The sequence below is a fragment of the Hordeum vulgare genome, chromosome 3H (genome assembly GCF_904849725.1).
Source record: "Hordeum vulgare subsp. vulgare chromosome 3H, MorexV3_pseudomolecules_assembly, whole genome shotgun sequence".
NCBI lineage: Eukaryota > Viridiplantae > Streptophyta > Magnoliopsida > Poales > Poaceae > Hordeum > Hordeum vulgare.
In genome coordinates, this window is record NC_058520.1 from 8,843,600 (window position 1) to 8,856,150 (window position 12,551).

The 12,551-nt window shown below is 46.2% G+C and overlaps 1 protein-coding gene across 1 annotated transcript; it reads left to right on the forward strand.

Annotated features, from left to right (window-relative positions):
- Positions 1–2,816: 2,816 nt before the first annotated feature.
- On the forward strand, positions 2,817–7,213 carry LOC123442459 (protein ABCI7, chloroplastic). Its single transcript, XM_045118507.1, has 3 exons — positions 2,817–3,774; positions 5,680–5,939; positions 6,494–7,213. The coding sequence occupies exons 1-3, from the start codon at positions 2,926–2,928 to the stop codon at positions 6,810–6,812; spliced, it is 1,428 nt and encodes a 475-aa protein (XP_044974442.1). The 5' UTR covers positions 2,817–2,925; the 3' UTR covers positions 6,813–7,213.
- Positions 7,214–12,551: the final 5,338 nt, after the last annotated feature.

Consider the following 12,551-nt stretch of genomic DNA (forward strand, 5'->3'; position numbering starts at 1 on the left):
AAAAAAATATACAGTCCATATGGACAATAAATAATATTTTTTTCTTTTATTTTGACAAATATTGATCTTGTATTTAAAAAACTTTAAATGTTCGTAGGAAAATGTTTCCGGTGTATCAGAAAACATATACAAAAATATATAATGTGTATGGAACAAAGTAGACATAAAAATAGAACTTTTCAAAAATGTGAATCGTGTACTTAAATAATGTAAAACATGTATATAAAAAATATTCATGATGCATACAAAATATGTAAAATGCGTATTAAAGAAATTAGACATCAAAACTCAATAATGTTTGTGATGTCACACGCAAAAAAAAGTTTCTAATGTATAAAAAATATACAATGTTGTTTATACAAGCTTTACGTAAACAAATGGCTGAGCTTTAATTTTTCATATATATAAACTGTTTTGCTAATTATTTTTTTAAGAATATCGATATTGATATGCAACCTAGAACATTTGGTATGCATGTACTTACAAATTGATTGTTTTCGATGGAGCTGTCTAATATGTTTGCAACCAAATTAAGACTTCACTTAGATTACAAATACAAACACATATATCAGCAAGATAAAAATAATGTTCTTATGCATATGCTATCATTAATTAACAAAACATACTTTGCCATTTTCATCATAATTCAAATAATGTTCGTGCATTTCAAGAATTCCCAGCGATGACCGCTGGCCCTCTGTTGACCGCAGACTGGACCGGAGGCGGAGGAGCCGGAGTCGGAGCAGGAGCAGGAGCCGGAGCAGAACAAGGCCGAGGAACTCTTACAGTGGCAGCCGGAGGGATTCAGACTGGCGACCACGGGGTGGTGATTTCGATCAGCCACGCAGTGGCGATCTAGATCAGAGCAAGGTGCCAGCAGAGTCTAGAACTGCTGCCGGCCGTGACGGTGAAGTGAACCGCGATGATGTCGATAAATTGCCGAGGGATTCGAAGATTTTTCACTCCGAGGTGGTAATGGTGGAGGACGGCGCCAGCCATGAAGACGAAGATGCGGTGGAACCAGAGCACGATGGTGCAAGGCCTGAAGATGAAGATGCAGAGTATGAATATGAAGAGGTGGTGAAATCAGATGAACATGGTGAAGATGATGATGGTGTCACCTATGAATATGAAGAGATGGAAACAGAGGACAATGGTCAGGACGATGAAGCTGCTGCTGTTGCTGGCCTGAATGATGCAGATGCTGTTGAAATAAATGCCAGCCACCAACTGCCCATGGTGGATGTTCATCCATCAGAGCCTGCTGAGGAACCGGCGCACACGCAGTCCTAGCTCAGCGACGTGGAGGAGGACACGGAGGCGGGCGTTGTGCGTGTGGATGCATGCCTGATTGAACCAGTGGCTGAAAACAGTGATTGTTCTGAAGTTAGAGGTGAAAAGGAGGCTCCGCAAAGTCAACCTGAAACTGAGCTTGAAGTTAGAGGTGAAATGGACGCTCTCCAGAGTGAACTTGGAACTGAACTTCAAGTTAGAGCTGAATTGAAGGCTCCGCAGAGTGAACGCGAGGACATAAAAAATAATGTATAATGACACATGAAGCATGTTGTGTTTTTTTTTTTATCCGGTGCAACGCACGGGTATTTATACTAGTAATATACCAATGGATCAATAATTTTTTCGTATTGCATGAGAGTCTCCAGAGAAGACCCCTGGTGCCGCCACTGAATCAGACATAGCCTGCAAACGGCGAGTGCTTTCCGAGAGGATGAGAACCAAGTGAAGCCTTACATCTTGGCTCAACTTTTGCCTCCCAATTATTTGCATTTGGAAGGGAGATGTGGCACCCACAAACTTCTTTTATGAATAGTTTAAATTGCTTATCATATGTGTGATGTGGTATGTGACTCCCGCAAATTACATCAAATGTCCTGACGGGAGATGTCGAGCAAGTGCCCAGTAAGAAGGCCATCCAAGATATGTTATTTTGAGAGAAGGGATTAAGCTGCACATCCAAATTTTTGATCCAGGATATAATGAACTACCAAATGTGTCTCGAGGTGGACGTGTTTGCAAGGGGTGCTATCATGAGCTCTTGCATTAGATATCTTATATATTTCTCTTAGCCAACACAAGAAGTATGGTGCCATCTCTTTTGGGGCATAAGGTCATCTTCAACGATGAATCTAAACCCCCCATGCATCCTCCGGACCATGCTATCCGGACGCGTTTTGACATCCAACATGGCTTTGCATTCGTCCTTGCGCCGGTTCGGTCCCAGTTCTCCAGTAAACAGGAAGCAAACCCAAGGGGTTGGGGGGGGGGGGGTGCTTTGCGAGCGCCCTTCAATCCTGCTGCCATGCATGCGTCGGACAACCCAAACCCACCCAAAATCATTTCCCCAGATCACCCCTTTCCCGCCCGAAGCGGTTAGCGTCGCACTCATGTCGTACCATAGCATACGTGACCTCTTTAAGCGGCGTGCTGGTCAAGAATGCCACCCACGTCGTGTCCCTGTTCATGCCCCTACTCTACGCCTTTAAAGGACACTCATCCGTTTGCCTCCATTAAACATGCACGGTTGCCGAGGAATCTACTCTGACGTCCGCATGCGACACCATCCGTTCGTCCGTTTGCTGGCCGATGTTAAACACCTCGCCGCTTTGCTTGTCATCCTGCCCACTATTTAAACGTGGCTAGGGCCGGCAACACGCGCATCTCACCACCTTCTTCTTCTTCTCCTATTTTTCTCTTTTACTCAAAAGAGGTGGCTCACTAGGACATTCTAAATAAAAACAGCCCAGCCCATGTCCAATCTAAGGAAAAACGAGTCGGCCCATCAACTGCCCTCCCTGGGCCCCATTCGTCAGCCGATTCCACCAACCAACGCGTCACAACCCAACTGCGTCCCCATCCCTTCCTCCCCCACTAGACGAGAGGAACGGCGAAGCTTCGCCGGCCGCCGCCATGTCGCCGCCGTCGCTCTGCTCCGCCCCGCCCCGCGCCGGCCCTCCCCCTCCCCCCCTACTACGCCCCCGCCGCCCCGCGTCCTTCTCCGTCCGCGCCTCGCGCGCGGCGGCCCCATCCGTCTCCGACGACCTGGTCCTCCGCATCGCCGAGCAGCTGGAGGACTCGGCGCCCTCCTCGCCGCTGCTGGCCCCGCTCCGCTCCGCCTCCGCGCTCTCCCTCCTCACCACGCCCTGGCCCACCCGCCGCTCCAACGAGGCCTTCCGCTTCACCGACATCTCCTACCTCCGCTCCCTCCCCATCTCCACTCCCACCCGGACCCCCGGCCTCGCGCCGCCGCCGCCCTCCTCCGACCTCGAATCGCACGTCCTCTTCTCCGACGGCCGCCTCGTGGCCGCCGCAGGCGCCCACGTCTCCGCCCTCGCGGACATGCCCCCCGGCCACGCCAGGGACCGGGCGGCCGCCGCCATCGCCGCCTCCGCCCGGTTCTCCCACAGGGACATCTTCTACGACTTCAACGCCGTCGGCGCGAGCGACGTCGCCGTGGTGCACGTGCCCGAGGGCGCCAAGATGGCCGGCGACCCCGTCCACATCATGTTCGCCTACAGCGGCAGCGACGGTGCTAGCAGCCTGATGATGTCGAACCCCAGGGTTCTGGTGATAGCGGAGAAGGGGGCGGAGGTCGCCATCGTCGAGGAGCATTTCGGGGTCGGGGAAGAGGACGGTGGCTGCTATTGGGCCAACCCGGTGGTGGACATCATCGTCGAGGAGGGTGCTAGAGTGGTTCATTCCTATGTGCAGCGACAGTCATCCGCCGCCGCACATACCAAGTGGACCACCGTCCAGCAGGTGCGACTACTGTCTTAGGCAATTTGCGCTAATTTTATTTGATTATGGGTTTTACATAGATGTTGCGGTATTGATGGTGATAGGAGTTTGCTCGAGCTATATAATTATTTGGACATTCAGTTAGGACAGTGATCAGTGCTGATGGGAAATCAATTATGAATATATATGGTTCCAATTGATCAAGTGATTCTAGGGAGTGGTGAGCGCATGAACATCTCATCCTTTGAGCTATATATTGCAATTGCGGATAATCTTGTTTACACCTGTTGTCTATTGGTCTAGCGGTTATGAGTATCATTTGGTTGCTTTCGTATAGGAGTACGGTAGTCAACAAGTTAGTCAGTGAACTCGCTCTTCACTAACACAGTCTAGTCAGGGAATTAGCGACCAATAAAACCATATAGATCACCTGCAAATTTACATTTCAGAGTAATGGTTTCATATCTTAGTTCATCGTTTTTACTATTAAAAACAAGTTATTCAGTGAACTCGCCCTTTAGTAACATAATAAGCCAGCTCTTACACACTACTGAGTTGCTATTTTTATTCAATGAGGATTAAGGAATAAACATTATCAGGCTTATTCAGTTTTTTGTAGTGGCAGTAATTACTTCAATATATGATTGTTTCAGCTAAAATCTGAAGTAGTCATCTTCACATCTGAGGTGATGGAATTTTGTTGGGCCGGATTTTTGTTTTTTTTATGCAGATTGCAAAATTTAATATTTTTGAATGAAATTTCACAGATCCGTCAAAAAAAATTTTATTGCTGTTTTTTTTGTTGCTAATTCATTTAATCAATGAATTTTGTTGCTGTTTTTTTTATTTGATTATGGGTTTTACATCAATACTGTGATACTGATGGTGGTAGAGTTTGCTTGAGCTATATAATCATTTGGAAATTTAGCTAGGACAGGGACCAGTGCTGATGAGAAATCAATTATGAATAGATACTGTGGCAATTGATTAAATGATTGTACGGGGTGGTGAGCACATTAATATCTCATCCTTTGAGCTATATATTGCATTTGCAGATAATATTGTTCACACCTGTTGTCTATTGGCCTAGCGGTTATGAGCATCACTTGATTGCTTTCAGTGTAGGAGTGGGTAGGCAACAAGTTAGTCAGTGCACTCGCTCTTCAGTAACACAGTCTAGTCAGGGAATTAGAAACCAATAAAACCATATAGATCCCCTGCAAATTCACATTTAAGAGTAATGGTTTCATGTCTTAGTTCATCGTTTTCACTATGAAATAGGAATAGCTTGATGTATTCCTAGTGCCTGCTCTGTACTGAATGAGTTGCTATTTTGATTTGATAAGGAATAAATGTGGTCAGACTTATTTTGTTTATTGTAGGGCAATAATTACTTAATTATATGATTGTTTGAGCTGAAATCTGAACTAACCGTCCTCACACCTGTGGGGATGGCTGTGATAAGGTCGAGTAGGACCAGAGAATATGGATCAGTGAGGATGCAAGTAAATTCATTGTTAATTACTAACCAAAGGGCAGCCCGGTGCACGTAGCTCCCACTTGCGCAGGGTCTGGGGAAGGGTCCGACCATTTTGGGTTTTTTGTACGCAGCCGCAGTTTATTCAATGCCTTAATATTTTGAATTAGCTAACCATGTAATCAAGCAGTTTTCATGGAAACTAAGATTTTGCAGTTATTCTGGTTCTGTTGTTATATCCTCTGAAAATGGCGTACCAGGAAGCGCTAACTTTGTTTCTGTTCATGCTGGTACCAAGTTTATTTTTCCTGACTGTATGTGAAGAGTCCGTATGCGTATTTATGTTTCACTACTTGCGACAACTGCTGCATGTAAATAAGGTTTTACAGTAAAGATTGTTCGAAATGGATATTGTCAGTCTCATTAGTTGTGTTTTTTTCCTTTTGCAGAATACATCTAGTAAATATGAGTTTGTTGAGGTCAGCACCGGAGCAAGACTGAACAGGCACAATCTTCACATCCAGCAATTGGGTCCTGAGACTGAAACGGATTTATCAACATTTCACTTAACATCTCAGAATAAGCAGATTCATGATCTGCATAGCAGACTAATACTTGATCACCCAAGAGGTTTTTCACGACAGCTCCACAAATTGATTGCTTGTGGTACAGGAAATGGTATTTTTGATGGAAATATTCAAGTCAACAGGTATTTGGTCAGACTCTTCTCATTTATTAACTTTTTGTGTCCCGATAGAAATCCTGATAGTCATCATTGAAACTGTATTGGAGAAATGTATATTTCTGTACTACCATCTTACTAATGCTATGTGCATTATTTGGTTACATATACATGTTTCACTGTTGTTTAAAATAGGCCTTTGTAAGATTGTTTTTCTGTAGTTTCATGTTAATTTAGAATATTGTATTAGTTTTACATTAAAGATGCCATACACTGATGAAAATACAACCAAGCTAGCAGGAGCATGTTTTGGTTGTTGTCTTTGTAGGCTTCGAGCCGTAGCAGTACAAAGCAATGAATATAACATTTCACTACTAGTTTAGGAAATATGCTTGCTACCAATGAGTGTAAAAAAAATACTTTCTATTTCAGGAAATGTATACTGTTAATTTGTTTCACCTATTGTAACATTGTCTGTATGACTCAACATGAGAAAATATGGCATTTATGACTATTGACAAAGCTTTTAGCTACATGTGAGCTTTTCCATGGACTAACATTTTTATTTTGTTGATTTGCAGGTATGCACAGCAAACTGATGCGGGGCAACAAACCAAGTGTCTTCTGCTCTCACCAAAGGCTGTCGTGAATGTGAAGCCAAACCTGCAGATCATCGCCGACGACGTCAAATGCACGCACGGAGCTGCCATCAGCGGGGAGCTCGACCCGAACGAGCTCTTCTACTTCCAGGCGAGAGGCGTCAACGCCAACACGGCGACCGACGCCCTGCTTTTCTCGTTTGGAGCCCAGGTGATAAACCGCATCCCGTTCAAGGCCATCGAGAAGAAGGCTCTAGCACAGCTCAAAGAGCTGCTCGCCGTGTCAAGACAAAGCAATTGAGGAGGCCCTGAGGAAATCTTTGAAGTGGTTTCAACACTTTTTTTGTGTTGAGGTGGAAAGAGCTGGGCGGGCACGCTGGCAAGCTTTGGCATTGAACAAGGTGAGCGGCTAGAACTGCGTATGTTGATTGTTTGCCGGAGGAAATACCACTCTAGTCTTTTGAGATTCCGCTTATTATTTGTAAATTACTTGTTTATCCCTACCAAAGAGCAAGAGTACATCAAGCTTCTTCCAAATAGATGTTTCTTCTTGTTAGTGGCAAATGTAGATTGTTACCCCTATCATTGCCGTCGCCGATGTTCCACCCGACAGCTAGTTTGCAGGTACAGTACAGTGAATGGAAGCTTTGCACAGCAGATCTGTCCGTTTGTAATAATCCATAATACAAGGTTCGTTCTTCATGTGGTTTTGCCACCTGTTCTCTTTTGGTTTGCAGCGGTGTGTCTGTCTGGGATAATAATACATGTTACCGCAAATATGCAAATCTGGAGAAGGAAAACAACCATACGGTGGTATTTTGTACTCCGTATTAGTTTAAGGAGTAGCATGCTATTTTGCATAAAGAATACTGTAGTGTTTTCTCTTTTCTTTTCCCACTTCTGTACCACTGTATGAATGATTTTGGTCTGCTAAAAGATGCACATGCTTCTGTTCAAATTTTCAGTGTTGATGACAACATGTAGTCTAGGTCTGTACTGCTATGCATATAGTGATCAACACTATGGCACTTGCGAGCAAGGTATACCAGGATGCTTCACCGATTAATAATGTTATCATACGTAGTACAATGTTGGATTGCCTTGGATCACAATGTATGTATAATACCAGGATGCTTCAGTAACATGTCATTGTGCAATACACTTGGATCGCCGGCATAGGCAATGGTACCATGTCATCAGTAATAAGTAACAAAATATATGAAAAGGCGGAGGACGACTTCGGCCGGCACGATGTCCGGTGCGTGGTGCACACCATCTACATGGTAGAGAAGAAGGTACCAGGGAAGAAGATGGTAGGGAAGAAGGTACCAGGGAGCATGGTGGTGATGCACACAAGGTGCTTGTTGAAATGCCAGAGAGAGGAGGAAGAAGTTGATGCTGACGTGTGGGCTCCACCCGTAATAACGGTCAACATTAACGATGTTTACTTTCTTGCTATGTCAGCCTTGATGGGTGGGTCATGCTTATCATAAACGTGTTTAAATGCTTTAAAACGGTCATCAACTAAAAGTTGTAGTTTTTAGGGACAAATTACAAAAAATGTGGTAGTTTTTGGTCAATTTTTTTTAACTTGGTAGTTCGGTGGGACTGGCCCCAAAACTGGTAGTTTTTTGTCAGTTACTTTGACACTTGGCAAAACAATCTATTTTGTTTGTGGATGGAGCTGCCAGCAGCGGCAACCTCAACCCGAATAATGCTCAATCCAAACCTCACCCCTATGAAGAGTAAGAATGCTTAAAACTTCTTCTAGGCAAATGGTGCTTTGAAACTCATATTTACCCTCCAGACTTCGTCGGCCAGCCCATGAAATTGCCTTCCTTATGCCTGCTGCTATATTGATCGACGGCGTGGAGGGAAATTCCGATGTTTTCGCCTCAACTAGTAGTTTAGGTTAGTTTTTTTAGTCCTTACAGTGTGGTGTATGACCTCGATGTATTGTTTTGTACTTGTGATGCATTTTTATAATAGATTTGGAACTTTAAGAAAATCTGGACTTCATATATTTGTTGGCATTCTTTTTGAAGTGTGCAATGTACAGGTGGAAGGCGTCCGCGCTCCGCATCTGTTTGCACACCCTAATTATATGCATGTAAAAATTAAAGATGCTAGGTGTTTAGGATTATATTTTATTTCTGCTGCGCGGTCCGCTGCATCTCTAGTACTAGCTCTTAGTGCCTTGTTGCAAATCTTTTGCAACGGTCCAAATCACGTGATGGAAGTATTCAACGCTGTCCTGTATCGGTCTATGGAGGGTTCTTACATGAAACAGACGTGAGGAGGTTTATGAGAGTTTGGACTGCTAGTTCGTCCGATTCTGACCGTCCTGGCACATAAAAAACGCCTCCACTCCCCGCGCGTGCTTTCCTTCTCCTCCTCATTGCAGAGCGGAAGCGACCTTTCATTGGTGCCGGCATTGAAGCGGCTCCCTGGCCGAGGTCGCTGCACGCGATCCGTTTTCAGTGTCCGAGCCTGTCCAATGCCGGAGACGCGTGATTGGACGGGATGGAACGAATATCTACCACGCCTGTTCAATGCCCCATCCGTTCGTATGACGTCATTAATTAGGCTCGTCCGTAGAAAAACCCACTCCCGCATCTCACATTGACGCCTGGCCTCACCGAAATCCGTTATTTAAGGGCGGCCACACTCGGCTATCATCACATTAGAACACATCCGCTTCACATCCTCTCCACATCCTCCTCCCTTGCATCACATCCACTACGACTGCAGGCGGCGACGCTATGTGGGATAGCCTTCCCCCAAAGATGAAGCAAGAGGTGGCCGCCCTTGTCGTCGACTAGCTGAGCTGCCGTGCTAGGCGGATCGAGGAAGGCTTGCCGGCCAGCTTGCCCGAGGTCTCCAATAACGACGAGGACAACACCACGATGAAGACGGGCTCCAATGACACCGCCCCGGATGCCACGCCTCACATGTACTCCGGCTACACAATGGCGCAGGCGCAGGCGTACTACAACGCCGCCATGATGGAGGGGCAGCCTGCGCCGACGTGTATGTCGACGTTAGAGCAGATGCTGGAGCAACATCGGGTCATGTTGGACTCCTCTGAGGAAGAGTAGGTCATAGGAGGCGGTAGAGCCTAGTGTCCCATGTGGGTCAGTCTTCTTCCATGTTCTACTCTTCCCTGCGGGAGATCGCACCTTCACTTCATCGGTCTTATTGCCGATGCTCGTGGAGACGACGGATGGAGGACGACACGGGCTTGAACGTCGGGCGCCGCCGACATATGATAGGTTTACGGGCGGTTCTTTTTTTACAAAAGGTTTGAAAAGTAATAAATCCACCGTGTTTGTATGAAATCCGTCAGGTTTGTACAAAATCCGGCTATGTTTGCATGAATTTCGTTCGATTCATTCGACTTGTTGCCAAAATATCGTCCTTCCATATCCATGTTTGCGGACTAGTTTCCTGTTAGTGAATAGGTGCTGGAGAAAATTTACGGATTGCCTTTTGGTGAAGCCTTAGGACTGACGCGTCGAGGAGACGTACATATAGCCCAACTCAGCCATCGACATGATGTAAACAAAGTATAACTATATGTTACGATAGCCTTGTTGTATTGGTCCCCGTCTAGGTTTCCTTATTCTGTGTTCTACTCTTCCTCGCTAAACGGAGTGTGATTTCCCGTCCCAAGGACAAAGGCAGATTGGGCATTCATGACCTTGAGGTTAAGAATATAGCCTTTCTCAGAAAATAGTTGTTTATGTTATTGATGGTAGATGGTGTATGGAAAACCCCCCTAAGGATAAAGTATGTAGGTTCAAAGGCGGTATCCCAAATATGGTACAAAGAAATATTTTTTACGCTATCGTTGCTTCAACATTAAGGATGACTCGGAAATTAGATTGTGGGAGGATATAAGTGGCTAGGTAATGTTACACTCTAGGAACAATATATATGCAGTTCTATACAATATTGTGCGTTACAAGGGTGACACCATCGCCAAGGTTTTGGAATCATTTCCGTCTAATGTGACGTTCAAAAGAGATTTAGTTAGTCCTAGACTCCAACCGTGGAACATACCGCTTCAACGGTTAACCATGATAAAGTTGTCGTAAGGGTCCGATGTATTTCGTTAGAACCTACCTGTGGGTGGGCGATTCTGAGTGAGGTCTATGTATAGAGCTTTGATCCATTATGATATGCCAGTCGATAATAATAAAGAAAATCTTGAAGATAAATACAACTCTTAAGAATAAAATCTTTGCATGGTATCTTCGTCGCCAAGTCATTCTTAGTAAAGAAGACCTTATGAAGAGGAATTAGCTTGAAAGTGTGCGACGTGTCTCGTGTCTTATTTTTCCTTATGATTAGACAATAAAACATTTGTTCGTCCAATTCAAATTAGCTAGTTTTATGTGGCCACCCATTCAAATTGCTTCTGGCTTGTATTCTCCGTGTAGCGTTGCTAATATTATTGGCAACTGGCTACACGGGATGGATCATAGGTTCATAATTCTTATCAGGATGGCATCCAATACTCTTCCAACAGCATGTCGGTGTAGTGTGCCTGCGCCTCATCCATGGTGAGATGCCGATCGACACAGACCAGCGAGGATGGTGGCGCCTGCTCGTCATCAGTTGCCTCTTCCCTTAGCTCTCCCGCAGCGTGGGCCGTCGGAGAGCCCATCCTTCTACATGCCTGCCAACCAGCCGCATCAGGGGCGGACGTAAGATTAAATTTTAGAAGGGGCAAAGATGTGTTAAATGGAGAAAATTCTCTTTGCTAAGTGGGGGCAAACCACTATTTTGCTTGGCATATTCCAAAAAGACTGAAAATTGAGTGGGGGCAGCTGCCCCCATGGCTTACACACTGAAATCGCCCCTGAGCCGCATTGCATGCTATCTCCTCTCTGTTCATCCATGAGGCTCTCCCACAGAGCTTTGGAGTTCCCTGACCAGGGTGGGTGTGGTGCAGAGCGGATATAGGGAGACGAGGAGGTGGAACACGGCTATTGCTGGGCCTGGCGTTTAAATAGCCGCGGGGTGTTTGATTGTGTCAGGCAAACAAATGGACGGGTGGCGTTTGCATGGACACACCGGAGTAGATACCTCAACAATCGCACATGTTTAGTGGAGGGACGCAGACGGACGGGTGTCGTTTGAATGTGGAGAGGAGGTGTGGGCACCGGAAAGTGATGCCTCTCGAGCGATGTGACCCGCCAAAGTGAAATGTCGCGTCCACTCTGAACCGACGACATTAATGCGGGCCGACACTCTGGAGTGACCTTACCGTTTTTGGCGGGAAAGGAAGAAAGCACGGGAGAGCTTTTTTGGTGGGCCAAGAGTATTAGACGCATGTGTGGCAGCTGTCCATACGCCCGCATAGCACACCTCTCACTATTTTATTTGCTTTTCATGTTTTAGACTTAACATTGAGGCCTTGTTTGGTTAAGGGGAAATGGGGAGGTTTTGAGAGGGAGGGATTTGAGGGGATTGGGTGAATCCCTTTGTTTCTACCAATTCTCTCAAATCCCCGGGGCTTTGGTTCCACTAGTCCCCCGAAGAAGGTTTTGAAACACATGGATAGGAAGGGATTGAAGGGGAACGGAGGGGATTGGGCTAAGCAAACCCCTCCTACAAAATGGACACCCGAGGATCTGTGGGGTTTCTGACCCTCCCGAAGATTTTCCGGGAGGAACCCCCCAATCCCCCTTAACCAAACTAGGCGTGAGAGACGGACGGGAACCCAAACAAAACCCCGCGTCGCTTCTAGGAGTGGCACGAGCGGAACCCAACGACGGCGCCACCATCGCCCTCATCACCTCCCTCTCGCCGTTGTATTTCTTCTCACGGTCGACTATAAGGCAGGTGCGGCGCGGGCGCTCTTGTGGCCGGCGGCACGGATCTGCATCCTGGGGTCACGAGCAGGGTCCGACGCGGCGGCGTGCGTGCATGGATGGGTTCAAGCTGCAACCGGGCGGATCTGAGGGCGTGATGGTGAATGGTGCTCGAACATTGGGGTGGTGGCCCCGGACCTCTTCTTCGACATTGGCGGCTG

Coding starts and splice junctions, on each gene's coding strand:
- LOC123442459 (XM_045118507.1), top strand. CDS start 2,926: ATGTCGCCGCCGTCGCTCTGCTCCGCCCCGCCCCGCGCCGGCCCTCCC. Junction 3,775..5,679: donor AGTGGACCACCGTCCAGCAG/GTGCGACTACTG, acceptor TTCCTTTTGCAG/AATACATCTAGTAAATATGA. Junction 5,940..6,493: donor GGAAATATTCAAGTCAACAG/GTATTTGGTCAG, acceptor GTTGATTTGCAG/GTATGCACAGCAAACTGATG.